General features: G+C 34.2%; 1 protein-coding gene across 6 annotated transcripts in view; it reads right to left on the bottom strand.

The window, feature by feature from the left end:
* The window catches only part of MARK3 (microtubule affinity regulating kinase 3), a 120017-nt gene that overhangs the window by 73919 nt on the left and 29607 nt on the right, over nt 1–16491 (bottom strand). For all 6 annotated transcript variants that reach the window (XM_051978314.1, XM_051978313.1, XM_051978311.1 and 3 more), the window contains exon 3: nt 4430–4483. In XM_051978314.1, coding sequence (XP_051834274.1) covers nt 4430–4483 — 54 coding nt within the window. The remainder of the gene's footprint in view (nt 1–4429; nt 4484–16491) is intronic.

The raw sequence follows: 16491 nt of genomic DNA on the forward strand, positions 1-16491 counted from the left end.
ATAAATTTTGAATGATTTTAGTAAGCTTTAAAGCTGTGACATATTCTTATATCAGCTTATGTTCCTTTCCCTTTTTTTCTTTTCCTGCAAAGTGAGATTTATTCTCTTATTCTTAATTCAAATTCAGGGCTCTGGTAGTGAAGAAAATATCTCATTATATCTAGATTTTCAAAGATTAGAAGGATCTCTTCAGCTTTCCTTTTCAAAGTCAATTTCTTTGCTAACTGCAATCTTTTCTACTTTCATTACATGGTTGTGATTGAGAGATGCACAGTGAATTTGTTTAGGACTTCTCATGTTTCCTTGGAGAGAGTGCTAAATAGTTCACTACTACCATCTATTACCATAAAGCTAAGCTTGCTAACCTTAGACAGTACCTCTCCACGTGGAATTTGTTATTATAGATACAATGATATATATATCAATTGGTGAAAAGGTTCATAGTCAATATTAACTTTCTTTTTTTCCTCTTTAATTCTGTTAACTTTTTCCAGATCATTTGATAATACTATGTTATAGAGCTGGAGCCTGTGCTGTACAGATATTATGATTCCCAGAACTGAAAAATGATTTACAAAAGATTTCATGCTGGATAAAGTTCTAAACTCCTTTGTTAACATTTTTGCCATATCTGGTCTTTGGGAAGAATGATAAATGATATTCTGCTGGGATCATTGTCAAAGGATGATGCTTTGAGATTCTTGATAAGTTTCTTGCTCTTCCACACCTTGAAGTTCCTATAAGCAGCATTATAATTCTCAGATATTTTCTTGTCTCCTCCTTCCTGGGGACCCAGTCTCAGATGGCAGCAGGGAATTTCCTAGCAGTAGCAGAAGCAAGTAGATTATGGGCTCCCTCTCTAGGTAATTCTGATATGTAATCTTAAAGAGTTGCTTAGAGACTAAGAAGTTGAGTGACTTTCCTATTAAGTAACTTCTCTAGGGTCACCTCATCATCTCTACTCCAGGGGCAGCTCTCTAGTCACCTTTTCATTTACACTAGATAAAATATTTTAATAAATATGTCCTCTAGTATCTTAAAGTATAAAATTCATTTAAGTTTTTTTATTCTTATTGATTACTGATAATGTTTTTAAGTAAAATTCAAATATATGTGTGTACCCCTCCACTTCCACCTGGAAAAGAGAGCCATACTTTGTTTTGTTTTTGTGTATCTCTGTATCTGGAGAAAGTGAATAAGAACTTCCTCTTCCAATGTTATAACCTAAAGAATTCCTTGATTCCAAGCCTATTTCTTCAATATCATTCTATAACAAAGAATTTTTTTAAAAAGAAAAGAAAATAGGAAAAAGAATTCTGCAAAACTAATCAATATTTCAAAAGAGTACATGCAATGTTTTTTATCCATACTCTTCTACCACTTCAACAAAGGAAGGGAGCTACAGTTTTTTATCTATCTCTTCTTTAGGGCCAAGCTTGTTATGGTATAATTAACTCAAGTGAACTGATTTATCACTTGCTTCTCAAAGAAAGGATAAAAACCAATAAAATAAAATTTAACAAGGTCACATGACATATAAAAAGAAGTCTTACCACATATCAAACTGTACATGTACTTCAGAGAAAACACACACACACACACACACACACACACACACACACACACACTCTTTCCATGGAGGCCTAAGTAGCTAGATGGGTATTGATAGAAAACTTAACTCGCTTTATACAATCTGGGAAGCCTAACTACTACTACAGGAAAACAGGGAAGAACTCTGATAGCATCACCTCAGCCTTAAAGTGGACCTCTTGTTCTTAAATAAGTCTTTTATTCAGATGGACTTTTGATTACAGTCCTAATCCAAGTGGAGATTTCTGGAAACTCCACCTTTAACTGTGTCCAACTGGAAAGTCAAGTTGTGATGTCAAATCTCTGAAGTTATATTTCCCCTATAAAAGATCTGCTCAAACTTTATCTTACCTAAACTTATTTAGAAATTCAGCTCACCAATCAAAAGGGTGATCTCACTTCATGGTCTCTTCCCCTGAATGGGGTCTTCTTCCTGATTACGTCTAAGTAATTTATCTTCCTCCTTATTAACTGCTAAAATTCCTTCCCTTATTAAAAACCCTTATAGATTTGGCCTGCTCTTAACAGTGTAATAAAATCTTTGCCCCTTGATTTTGAGAATGTTTAAGTCTGTGAATTCTTTTGAGAATCTGCCTGTAACCCTAATTTATTCTGGGTTATTACCTTATGCCACCTAATTTGGTGGCTGTACCCCATCATTTTGGTGTTTTGGTAGACTGACTTGGAAAAAAGCAAACAACAAAAAAATTAATTTGACCATAAAAAGATTTTATATCAGGGAATACCATCAACTCAGAAGAAGAAAGAAATGTGAAAACAACTATAAACAAAGTCTCAAAAGAAAATTAATTAAACTCCAACTCAATAAGAACTCCTGGAAAAATTAAAAGAAGGATGGAATTACTGGACTATCTGAAAGCCACTATCAAAGAAAGAGCCTAGACAAAAAAAATTGTATTTCAAGAAATTATAAAGAAAAACTGCTCCAATATCTTAGGGGCAGAGAGCTTAGACTATGATATTTCATAAGGCAAAGGAACTAGGATTACAATCGGGAATAACGTTTTGCTAGCAAAACGGAATATAGTCCTTGTGAGGAAAAATGGACATTCTAATGAAATAAGACTTTTAAACATTCTGATGAAGAGACCAGAGTTGAATAAAAAATCTGAAATTCAAACACAAAACTCAAGAGAAACATAAAAAGATAAAGATGAAAGAGTCTCACTATATTTCTATATAGAAAGAGGATACATATAACTCATAAGAACTTTATCAGTATAAAGGCAGTTAAAGGGAGCATATATAGAGGAAATGGATATAAGTTAAACATGATGGGATAATCTCCCCCCCTCCTTCCCAATTAAGGGGTGTGAAAAAGCGTGTACTGAAAGAAGGAGAAAATAGAATGAGAAAAATTCTTTCACATAAAAGGGGTATTCAGTTGTGTATAGAAATGTAATTTACCCAACAGGGAAACAGGAGGGAAGAGGATAAGAAATTAGAAGGAGGGATTAAAAAATTAAATTAAAAAAAATTTTTTTTAATTAAAAAGCAAAATTCAAAATTTAAAAAGAAAAGAATGCAAAAATAAATAAAAAAATAAAAATGAAAGCAGAACAAAAACACTCAGGCTTCTCTTTTTCTAAAAAGCTTTTATTTGATTGTGGAAATGTATTTGAATGTTAAGTATTTTAAAATCCTCACAATGATAGTATTAATAAAAAGCTACAGGAGGTTGTTTCATACCTTTATCTTAATGCCATTTAATTATTTTTATCGTAATTAATAAAAGATATTAACACCTAGCTACTAGCAAAACAATAAAAGCATCTTCATGCCAAAAATACTAAGCAGACCAATGAAACTATTTAAAAAGCACTGACTCTTATTATTATCCCTTTGCTCCCTGAATCATTTTGGTTTAACAACACATTGTTATATCCTGTTCTTATTCTAGGCAATTACATGTCTCAATGGTCATACATTACCATTCTTTCTTTGAACATGACCTAACAACGTGAAGATGATACAATAATGCTAAATGGTTTATTTTAAGTGTCTCAATTTTAGATCCTTTACTACCTACATGTAAATAAACTCACAAACTTACAGGATCAGATTCAGAGTAGGAAACTTTGGAAGCTAGATCCTTAGAAGCTATCTAATCCAACTCTTTCACTTTACCAATGGGGAAACTGAAGCTCAGAGAGGATAAGCAATTTATACAAAGTCACAGAAGGCAGTACACAGCAGAGTTAGGTCCTCAGATTTTAAACCCAACACCCTTTCTACTGTTCAATAGTGCCTCTTCATTTTTTTGCTTTGGATTTTTATTGCCTTTCTTAACAAATGTGGTCTACAAACATTCAAATTTCAGGTAGGTTTCAATATTTTTCTAAATTATAGGTTTAAAGCAATTACACGCTTCAGATTTGAACATGACAAGACAGTTTTTATACAATCATTTCTATTTAAAAATTTCACATAATAAAGTTGAAATAAAGTCACTATGTAAATGACACATCATGATAGGTGATGACTTCTGTTAGTGGAAGGACAAGTCTTCTGCTAGGTTCTACCAATTTTATAAGCTTCAAAACTGGGCTTAGCCACATGTGCCTCACAGGACTTGTTTAAGCACAATGAGGTTCATTATAGAAAGCTGGCAATCAAATAACCGACTTTTTCGACCTAAGAACGCTTAGAAAGATTGAAATTAAGGAATTTCTCAGATATTTCAAACTACCAAAGTATTTTGGGAAGAAAATAATTTTGTTATACTACCTGTGCAATGAACAAAGATTAAAGAACTTAAGAAATAGAATGGGAAAATATTTCCCCCCAATACTGTTGAGAACAAACTAAACAGCCTTACCTTCTGTAGACTTGTTGGATTCAATTGAGTCTTATCAATTATTTTTATTGCAACCTAGTGAGAAAAAAAGAAAAATCATATATTTTAAGAATTTGTGCTTAAAAAGCATAGACTAAATGATGTGGTTAAAATTTCTAAAAATGTTTACTCCCCCAAAAGGAATAAGCAAAAAATTCAAGAAGCCAGACACACATCAAACTCTGCAAACAATGTTTTTCATTTGTCACATTGTTTTTTTTTTAATCAAAATAAAAACATGCTTCTGTGGAAATTAATGTCTAAGCTCATGCTAACAAAAAAAATTCTTTTACATTTCATACAATAATAACAGATATGCAAGACAAATTGTCTTAAACATCATTTCAGAAGTAGGACATGAAACTGCCATTCTAACCTTCAAGACCCACTTTCCATTATGCTACTCTAAATCTCTTCTATATACAAATTAAATATGGAAAACTAGTATTCACAAATTCCACCTAAGAATTCTACTGAGTTGAACCTCTTGCAAACCTTTCATTAAACTTTTTCCCCCTCCAATGAATCTAGTCATTTTATGAGGGGATACTGTACCTAATCTTCTGCTTCAAGAGTTTACAAATCAGTTCATATTCTACAACAGCATGCCCCTGGTTACTATAGCTTTCTTCTTGGCAATTGAACAAAATATTCACTGATTTAGTCTTAAAACTCTTTTAGTACCCTCATTATGATTATTTATATCAATTGAACTTGTATAAAAAATTGTTATAATCTGGATCTTTTTCCTTCCTCTAATTTCCAACCTTTTAGCATTAATTAGCTGATTTGCATAGATATGTTTGAGTTACAAAGTTGAAAATCATATTTTTCTCTAATTTTCATTATAAAGTTTTGTCTCGATTTTAATTTTTGTCCTAATAAGTTCATAATCTGACCAGTACAGGCAGATAGTTCAAGAATGATTCATATGTCAACAAAGAATCACTTCACACCTATCAAATATAATTTAATTTTTTTTGTGAGCTTTATTCAGTGCTTCTAGGACCAGCACCTTCTAATTTTTTTCTTGAAGAAAATATTCTTAGTATGATGGTAATGAGGCTTCTGTGTACTCCACAAGACTTTGGTTTTTCACTACTTATTCCTGAATGACATTTTCCTGTTTTAAATGCATTAATTATTTTTAGTATTCATTTAAAAAAAATTGAGTTCTGAATTCTCCCTCCCCCATCTACTGAGAAGACAAGCAATGATATTATGGATGTGAAATCATGCAAAATATATTGCTACTCCAACATTTTTCAATGTCTATTTTCATCCTAATTTAATTTGCAAGGTCTTATTGAGTTTTCAAAGAATTTCTGTTGGTACATAAACTACAAATATTTTAATGGTTGTATTTTTTGCACATAGTTCTGAGCACTGCAAAAGTTGATGTGTTTCATGATGACTTTGGATGCTCTATAAAAGCCACTCCAACGCTTTTCATCAGTCTTTCCAAGAAGGTGAAATTCATTTAGTTACAGCATTCTTGTCTTATAGTTGGATTTACAGCAAGAATCTCAAAATTAATTAATTCAGTTTCTCCAATAGTATTACCCAATAACTAAGGAACTGACATTTAGAAAACAGCTAAATTAATGCTTATAAATCCAAAATCTATGTGATTCTCACCACCATATGCACTTAAATTTTTTTTTTTTTAACACAGATTACTTTATGAATCATGATGGGAGAGAAAAATCAGAACAAAGGGAAAAAACCATGCATGGGAGAGTTTAAAAAAAAAAAAAAAAACAAACAATAGAAAAAAGTGAACATAGCATGTGTTCATTTACATTCAGTCTCCTTAGTTCTTTCTCTGGATGCAGATAGCATTTTCTGTCTGTCCAAAGTCTATTGGGATTGCTTTGAATTACTGAGAAGAACCAAGTCTTTCATAGTTGATCATCACATATTCTTGTTGTTATTGTATTCCCTGGTTCTGCTTGTTTTGCTCAGCATCAGTTCATGTAAATCTTCCCAGGCCTTTCTAAAATCAGCTTGTTCATAATTTTTTATAGAACAATAATATTCCAATTACTTTCATAAACCACAACTGGTTCAACCATTCCCTAATTGATGAGCATCTACTCATTTTCCAATTCTTTGCTACTACAAAATGAGCTGCTACAAATACTTTTCTATGCACTCTTTTCTGCCACTCTACAATCATCACTGCAGAAGAAAAAGAGGGTTTCAGCTTACAGCCAGAAAAGTGTCAATATATCAAAAAAATCAAAACAGTCCATGTTGGGGAATTGTAGAAATATAGACATGCTAATGCAATGTTGGTAAAGCTCTCAAATAGTTCAACCATTACAGAAATCAAAAGACAATGATCCTGAGAAGGTCAGTAAAAGTCTAGGAGGCAGAGGTCAATATAGGAACTAAAGTAACATAGATCAAGACCAAACAGCAGACCAACTAAACCATCCAAAAGTCTCCATTACCTCCATCCTTGTTCCCATTCTTTTGTTTATTTGCCTCACTCTCACTATTCTTCAATTTTTTACTATCGAGTGGCTGCCTAAAAACACACTCGTATCACCTCATCTTAAAATACACACACACATACATGAGATTCATTCATTTCCTCAAACTATAACTCTATGTTCTCTTCTCCAATATCTAAATTCTCTGAGAAAGCTGTCTTCAATCGGTGTCTCTACTTCCTCTTCTCTAAACCTAGTAGTCTGGTTTCTGACCACATCCTTCATTTCAAACTACTGTCTCTGAAGTTCCAAATGATCTCTTAATTTCCAAACTTTTCTCAATCTTCATCCTTATTGACCTTTCTGCAATCTTTGACACTTACTACACACTTTTCTGCAGGATACTATGTCCTATCTAGGATTTTGTTTCACTTCTCTCTTCTGGTTCTTCTACTTGCCTGTCTGATTTGTTTCTTTAGCTGCTTTTTCCTCCAGTTTGTGCCCGATAACCATTAGTGTGTCCCTAAGGCTCAGTCCTACATTATCTTCTCTTTTCTTTCTAGAAAAATGATAATCTCATCAATTTCCCTGGGTTTAATATTCATCTCTACAGATTTTCAGATCTATTGATTCAGCTGTAGTCTGTTTCCTGACTTCCAGTTTCATTTCTCCAATAGTCTATTTAACATCTCAAACTGGATATCTAATAGACATCCTAAATTCAACAGGTCTAAAATTAAAACTCCTCTCCCACTCCCAACCCCACCACTCTCCTCACCCCCAGAAGCTTTCCAACTTCTCTATTACTGTTAAAAGCACTACTCCCCAGTAACCTAGGCTTGCAAGCCCTAGATCATCTTCAACTCCCTCATACTAACCCCACATAATTGAACTCATAGCATTGAAGATACATCCATTCTCTCCATTTAGAGTCACCACCCTGGGGCAAGTCCTGATCACTTCACTCTTGGACTATTGCAATAGATTCTCTGCTTCAAGTTTCTCCCCACTCCAGTCCACATAGCTGCTGGAATTATATTCCTTAAGCACAGATCTGACTATATTATTCCCCTAGTAGAAATTCTAGTGATTCTACTTTTTAGGATCAAATACAAAATGTTGTTTAGCTCCCTTCCTCCCCCTCGGTTTAGTTTTTTGGTCTTCTACAACCTGATTTATTCTCCTCTGAGACATCTACAATGACAACAGTCGTATCACATATCTTCTGAATTCCAGTCTGACATCACCAACTTCTTCTTGGACAGCTAGACCTGAATATCCTCACAAGCACCTCAAACATAACATATTCAAAATGAAACTCATTAAACTATTCCCTATGGTCTATCTTTCCCATTTTTGTAGAAAGCATCATTATTTTTGTTGTCCACCTTTGAAACCTTTCAACTTTTTATCTCTCTTACTCCTCAAACCCAATTAAATTGCTAAGTCTTCTGAATTTAACTTCCACAACATTTTTTGAAGTTTTCCCCTTCTATCCAATCACATGACCATCACCCCAGTTCAAGCCTCCTCTACATCTTATGCCTAATCTAAACTACTACAACTGTCTTCCTCTTTCCTATCCCTACCCTTCCATAGATCATCTACAGAGCCAACATTTTAATATTCCTAAAGCATATGTATGACCTCTAGAATAAAATATAAAGTCCGTTTAGCAATTAGAATTCTTTTTTTAAACATATTTTATTTTATTTTATTTAATAATAACTTTATATTGACAGAATCCATGCCAGGGTAATTTTTAACATTACCCTTTGCACTCACTTCTGTTCCGACTTTTCTCCTCCCTCCCTTCACCCTCTCCCCCAGATGGCAAGCAGTCCTACACATGTTAAATATGTCACAGTATATCCTAGATACAATATATGTGTGCAGAACTGAACAGTTTTCTTGTTGCACAGGAAGAGGATTCAGAAGGTGAAAATACCCAAGAAGAAAAACAAAAATGCAAACAGTAGCAATTAAATTCTTGAAAATCTAATCTAACAGGGCAGGTAGGTGGCATAGTGGATAGAACACCAGCCCTTAAGTCAGGAGGACTTGAGTTCAAATCTAGCCTCAGACGCTTAACACTTCCTAGCTGTGTGACCCTGGGCAAGTTATCAACTCCAAATACCTCAGCAAAAAAACCCCCAAAAACCAAAAACCAAAAAAATCCAATCTATCTTTCAAATTTTATTTCTTGTCACTCCTCATTACTTTATGGTCAAACCAATTTGGCCTAACCACCACATCAACAATTAAAGAAGTAATTTAGAGAGTACTTAAAAGCTTGCAAAATGCTTTAAATATTATAAATCAATTAATAAGCATGTTCTTAAGTATTACTATATGCCAAACACTGTACTAGGCACCAGAAATAGAAATACAAGATAGGAAAACCATCTCTACTCCAAAAGAGCTACTAACAGGAAGACAAGTCCACATGTAACATATAATAAACACAGAGAATAAATTCAAATAGATACAAAGTAATAAAATGTAAAAAAGTTTAAAAGGAAAGGCATTAACAGTTAAAGCAGGAGAGATTTCCTGTAGAAGGTAGTGTTTGATTGTATTTTAAAAGGAAAAGACTACTATGAGGTAGGAGGGAATATATTTTGGGTAAGAGATAGCCAGAACAAAGGCATGTAGATTAAGAGATGGAAATGAGTATTGAGTATGAAGAACAGACTGGGTCATGCTGGCTATATCAAAGAGTAGAAAATAATGTTCAATAAAATAGAAAGAGAAATTGGAAGTTTAACCAAGGGACAGCTAGATGGCGCAGTGGGAAAAAAAAATAAGAGAAACCAAAGGAGTTTATCAATCAATCACTAATTATTTATTGAGTTTCTGATATGTATCAGACATAACACATGGAGTTAGAAAAATAAATATAGGGGTAGCTAGGTGGTACAGTGGATAGAGCACCAGCTCTGAAGTCAGGAAGACCTGAGTTCTCTGACCTCAGACACTTAACACTGCCTAGCTGTATTACCCTGGGCAAGTCACTTAATCCCAATTGTCAGAGAGAGAGAGAGAGAGAAAGGAAAGAAAAATAAGTACAAAGAAATACTTCTTTCTCATAAGAAGCTTAACATACTAAAGGGAGAGACTATAAGTATATATGTAAATATACACATATAAATAGTGACACAAAGAACTGAATCAGGAAACAAGAGGGGAAATTTATGGAAGAAATGGAGGAGAGACATTTGAGATAGCCAAGACAAATCTACAGATATAAGAGATAGAGAATTATATATGAAAGAGTTGGCTGTACAGAGAGGGAAAAGTAAGTTAACGGTCAAGGAAATTGCATAAATTAATGTGAGGTGTTGAACAGCTTTAAAAAATAAAAGGAATGCACACACATACACACACACACACACACACACACACACACACCCGCGTATATATATATTTTTTCTCCTAGAAGCAACAGGAAGCCACTGAAGTTTATTAAATATGGGAATGACTAGGTCAAATCTACAGTCAAGGTGCAGTGGAGGTGACAGAATAGGAAGAAACTTGAAGCACAAAATCCAATTAGGAGGCAATTGCTATTAATTATCAGGTGGGAGAGTAATAGGAGTTTGAGCGAATATGGTTACTTAGGTAAAGAGAGGGGTCAAATGAGAAACATTGATGTTTGGTGAAGGATTACATAGATATGGTAAAGAGTCCTAGATATTGCCAAGGTTACAAATCTGGGAATCTAGCAGGATAGTAATGTCTTTGATAGAATTAGGGAAAAGGATGGGGCTTATGTGAAAAGATCTAGAATCTTTTGTGGACATTCTGAGTTTGACTTATCTGTAGGACATTCTGTTTGAAATGCCCTATAGGTAATTGATGATGCAGGATCGAATCTCAGAAAAGCTTCAGAGCTGAATCAGAGGAGATTGAGAATGGATATATATAAATTAGTGAGTCATAAAATGATTGCATAGATAATACTTAAAACTCACGGAACTGATGAAGTCTCCAAGACAGAGGAGGGTAACAAAGAGAGAACTACATTGCTGTATTTAGCAGTTAGATGGCAGAATGCAGATGATAAATCAATAAATCACTAAGAAACAAGGGTAAGAAAATCAGAAGAACCCAGAGGGAGTAGTGTCAGGAGATTCTAAAGAAGAGCAAATATTCAACAATGTTATATGGAGCAGGTAAGTAACTTTGGAGTGAGAAATTTTAAGCCAGATTGCAAATGAAAACAAATAAAAAGAGAGGAAACAGAAATAAGTAGGAAAAAATAGTATGACAACTTTCTCTAGGCACTTGACTTATAGGTAGGAAAACAAAGGCTAATAACGTGAGCAGAGAGTTAAAACTCTAGTGAAGAGACTTGGGCATGTTTAAAGGCAATAAGGAAGAAACCAATAATTGTAGGGAGAGATAGGAGTTGGGAAGTAGAAAGGAAGTAAAAAAAAGAGGTAAGGTGGGAGGAAAAGAGAGAAAGAGAAGGATAGAAATTGAGGTAGAAATGAGAGAAAATGGGAGAGAAGGGGATCATATACACATGCAGACAGGATAACCTCCTTAAGGAAATGGGACAATTCATTGCTGGATACTAGGGAAGAGGGCTGAGTTGAGATGAAGAAAATGGGGCAACAAGAGTTTATATTAAATAGCCTCACTTTTTTGAGTAAAATAAGAAGTGAGGTTCTCAACTGGGACGGGGAAGGGGCAGAGAAAAAAGACAATGAAGGAATGAAGAATGAAAGGTTTGAAAAAATTTGGTGGGGAGAGTGAGACAGAATCAATTGGAGGAGTAAAAGAATTTTCCTATGGTAGCTAAGGGTACAATTCAAGTTGAATAAAATGAATTTTTAATGTACTTAATAAGCACAGCTATGTAACTTCCTCTGGCTCTATTCAGAAGCACATGAGCAAGAGTGAAGGCACATTATGAGTGTCACCCAGGACTGAGGTTTGGCAAGGGGTAACTGGTAATAGGAGATGAAGGCAACAAATTTGAGAGTAAAGGGCAGTAACATATCTAACATATATAAGACTGCTTGCCCTGGCATGGATTCTGTCAATATAAAGTTATTATAAAATAAAATAAAATATATATAAAAAAATTAAAAAATAATTTAAAAAACAAGAGAGTAAAGGGTAGTGTACAATTAACTGGCTAAGGTCAAGTGTAAAGAGAGAGGAAAGTGAAATCAAAGCAGGCTGAGAAAGTAAAAGATCAAAAATTTCAATGAAAGCAAAGAGTAGCTTTAGGTTAGTTAAGATATAGGGAAAAACAATGATATGAAGCTAGGACAAGGAAGAATATCACAGTTTTTGAATAAGAATTCTTTTTTTTGTTTGTTTTTTTTGCTCCCGTTTTATTTATTTATTTTAAAATATATTTTATCTTATTTTATAATAACTTTATATTGACAGAATCCATGCCAGGGTAATTTTTTTTACAACATTATCCCTTGCACTCACTTCTGTTCCGATTTTTCCCCTCCCTTCTTCCACCCCCTCCCCTAGATGGCAAGCAGTCCTATATATGTTAGGTATGTTGCAGTATATCCTAGATACAATACATGTTTGCAGAACCGAAAAGTTCTCTTGTTGCACAGGGAGAATTGGATTCAGAAGGCAAAAATAGTCTGGGAAGAAAAAATGCAAATAGTTCACATTCATTTCCCAGTGTTCTTTCTTTGGATGTAGTTGCTTCTGTCCATCATTTATCAATTGAAACTGAGTTAGGTCTCTTTGTCAAAGAAATTCACTTCCATCAGAATACATCCTCATACAATATCATTGTTGAAGTGTATAATGATCTGCTCATTTCACTTAGCATCAGTTCATGTAAGTCTCTGTATTCATCCTGCTGGTCATTTCTTACAGAACAATAATATTCCATAACATTCATATACCACAATTTACCCAGTCATTCTCCAATTGATGGGCGTCCATTCATTTTCCAGCTTCTAGCTACTACAAGCAGGGCTACCACAAACATTTTGGCACATACAGTCCCTTTCCCTTCTTTAGTATTTCTTTGGGATATAAGTCCAGAAGTAACTGGATCAAAGGGTATGTACAGTTTGATAACTTTTTGGGCATAATTCCAGAATGGTTAGATTCGTTCACAACTCTACCAACAATGCATCAGTGTCCCAATTTTCCCGCATCCCCTCCAACATTCATCATTATTTTTTCTTGTCATCTTAGCCAATCTGACAGGTGTGTAGTGGTATCTCAGAGTTGTCTTAATTTGCATTTCTCTGCTCAATAGTGATTTGGAACACTCTTGAATAAGAATTCTTAATGGAATATTTATCAATAGAGGTGAGATTCAGGGTATGACTACTCCCAAGGTAAAATAAACGAGAACAGACTAAATCAGGATTTAATAAGACTGAGGAATTCGGTGATTAGGAAGTGTATTTCTTCTTCATTTAACTTCTCTCCTGAGAATTTGTATGTTTTACCACTTGATGCATACATGTTAAGTGCTGATTATTCTTCATTATCTATGGTACTCTTTAGCAAAATGTAGTTTCCTTCCTTATCTCTTTTAATGAGATCTACTTTTGTTTTTGCTTTGTCCAAGATTAGAATTGATAACCCTTTCAGCATAATATATTCTATTGTATTAGGAAGATAGAGAAATCATTAACATGGATGTTGAACTTTAGTTATAAGGGCAAAGCTTTGGGGAGGAAAGTCAGTGAACCAGGTAATGTCTTCTTGAGATAAAAAGGAGAATGGAGAAAAAGGACAAAGATAAACTAATAGATACCTTGATTTTAATGGGAGTGAAAAATCTTGATACTATGAAATTTAAAAAGAAAGGCTGATGAATAAAGGTGATAAAATGAAAATCTTTAAAGTGGTTTGAAGAACAAGAAAATTTCCATTCTCTATGGGGCAGCTTGAGTGTAGCCAGTGGTAGGATAGGAAGGTCAAGTATGTAGAGTTGATAGAAGGGAGCAGTGATGGGAACAGAGTACTGGGTATTGTCTGCTTCCAAATTTGCTGACACAATTATTAATCAGAGAAATACAAAGTAAGACAACTCTGAGATACCACTACACACTTCTTGGATTGGGTTAGAATGACAGGGAAAGATAACGCGGAATGTTGGAGGGGATGTGGGAAAACTGGAACACTGATACACTGTTGGTGGGATTGTGAATGCATTCAGCCATTCTGGAGAGCAATTGTGCTCAAAAAGTTATCAGACTGTGCATACCCTTTGATCCAACAGTGTTTCTACTGGGCTTATATCCCAAAGAGATCTTAAATAAGTGAAAGGGACCTGTATGTGCAAGAATATTTGTGGCAGCCCTTTTTGTAGTGGCAAGAAAACTGGAAACTTAGTGGATACCCATCAATTGGAGAATGGCTGAATAAATTGTGATATATGAATATTACGAAATATTATTGTTCTGTAAGAAATGACCAGCAGGATGATTTCAGAAAGGCCTGGAGAGACTTACATGAACTGATGCTGAGTGAGGTGAGCAGGAGCAGGAGATCATTATATACTTCAACAACAACAACAATTGTGATGATCAATTCTGATGGACGTGACCTTCTTCAACAAGGAGATGAACCAAATCAGTTCCAATAGAGCAGTATTGACCCAGCTATACCCAGTGAAACAACTCTGGGAAATGAGTATGACCCACTTCACAGAATTCCCAATCCCTCTATTTTTATCTGCCTGCATTTTTTATTTCTTTCACAGGTTAATTGTACGGCATTTTAAAGTCCAATTCTTTTTATACAGCAAAATAACTGTATGGACATGTATACATATATTGTATTTAACTTATACTTTAACATATTTAACATGTATTGGTCAACCTGCCATCTGGGCGAGAGGGTGGGGGGAAGGAGGGGAAAAATTGGAACAAAAGGTTTTGCAACTGTCAATGCTGAAAAATTACCCACGCATATATCTTGTAAATAAAAAGGTATAATTTAAAAAAAAATTGCTGACACAGCAACCTGATGCGATAGGTACCAATATATTACCCCAATTTTACATGAGAAGAAATTAAGGTTCAAAGTCTATGGTCATACTGTCACACAGTTCAACTCATCTAAAGCAAACTTCTTCAAGATTCCAACTATTTTGAAAAAGTCCATCCTAAAGTATGATTTAGAGACCTTACATTAATGAGACTAAAATTTTTAGGTGACAATAAAAAGTAGTAAATCTAAAATCAACAATAGAAAATAACAACATGGTAACTTAGAATAACATTTTTAAAAACAAGTGGAAATGCATAGATTCAAAGAAAAATACAATGTAACCTTGATGCAACATATCAAACCATTCAATTTACTGGCCACCTTTGAATCTCTCTGGTTTTTGTTTTTCAACCATGTTTATGCTGCCAGTTCCTCTCTCTCAAATGCTATCATCAATCTCTCATTTCCAACTCACATTATGCTAATTGACCCTGGAGGTGCCCAGGATGAACAAATTCATTACAAATGTGTTATGTAAGCTATGTATTACAGAAGACAGGTGAATCAGCTAAGGACATAAGGATAAAATAAAAAATTCCATACGCTCAAAGAGCTATATATTGTACTTAGAGAGTACATCATATAAATAGATAACTGGTACACAATAGTTTGAGGTGACTGATAAGATGATGATTCATTTACAATAGTGAAGTTATGTAGAAGTATACCCTTAGGAGAAAAATACCAAACATTCAATTTTAAAATTAATTTTTTTTAGTGAAAATCTGCTTTCTCCTTTCCATTCCTCAACTACTATTTTTCCAGTTTTTTGTTGTTCAGTCACTCAGCTGTCTCCATTCTTTTGTTATTCCATAGAATATCACATGCCAAGCCCTTCTATTCTTTACTGTCTCCTGAAGCTTGTACAAATTCATATTTATTGTTCCCATGATACTATCTATCCACTTCTGCTATCCTCTTTTCCTTTTGCCTTAAATCTTTCGTAACAACTGGGTCTTCTCATTATGCGGCTTACTGTACTTAAGCTTCAGCTTCAGTATTTGACCTCCCAGTTAAAGCCTTACTTAATTTCCTTTAAGTATTGACTAATTTGATCTCCTTACTGTCCACAAGACTCTTTCAAAGTTATCTTCTAGCACCACGATTTCAAAGTGCTGATTCTTTGGCATTCAGTTTTCCTTTCAGCCCAACTCCCATAGTCAGACATTACTACTGGAAAAATCATAGTTTTGAATATACAGATCTTTATCAGAAAGGTAATGATGCTGCTTTTTTAGTATGCTGTCCAAGTTTGCCATAGCTTTCCTTTCAAGAACATTTTTAAAAATTTCATTGTTATAGTTGCTATCTGCAGTGATCTTTGAGCACAAGAATATAAAATCTGACGTTGCTTCCATTTCTTCTGTATTCTCCATAGAACTAGTTGCCAAGATCTTAGTTTTAATGTTAAGCTTCAAGCCAGCTTTTACACTCTTCCTCTTTCACTTCAACAAGAAGTTTCTTAATTCTTCACTTTCTGCCATCAGAATGATATCACCTGCACATATGAGACTTATTTTTCTCAAGAACCTTAATTCTAGTTTTAGGTTGGTACGGTCTGGTATTTCACATGAAATTTCACTCTGAAATACTCTGCATATAAAT

The sequence above is a fragment of the Antechinus flavipes genome, chromosome 2 (assembly GCF_016432865.1).
Source record: "Antechinus flavipes isolate AdamAnt ecotype Samford, QLD, Australia chromosome 2, AdamAnt_v2, whole genome shotgun sequence".
In the NCBI taxonomy this organism is placed as follows: Eukaryota; Metazoa; Chordata; class Mammalia; order Dasyuromorphia; family Dasyuridae; genus Antechinus; species Antechinus flavipes.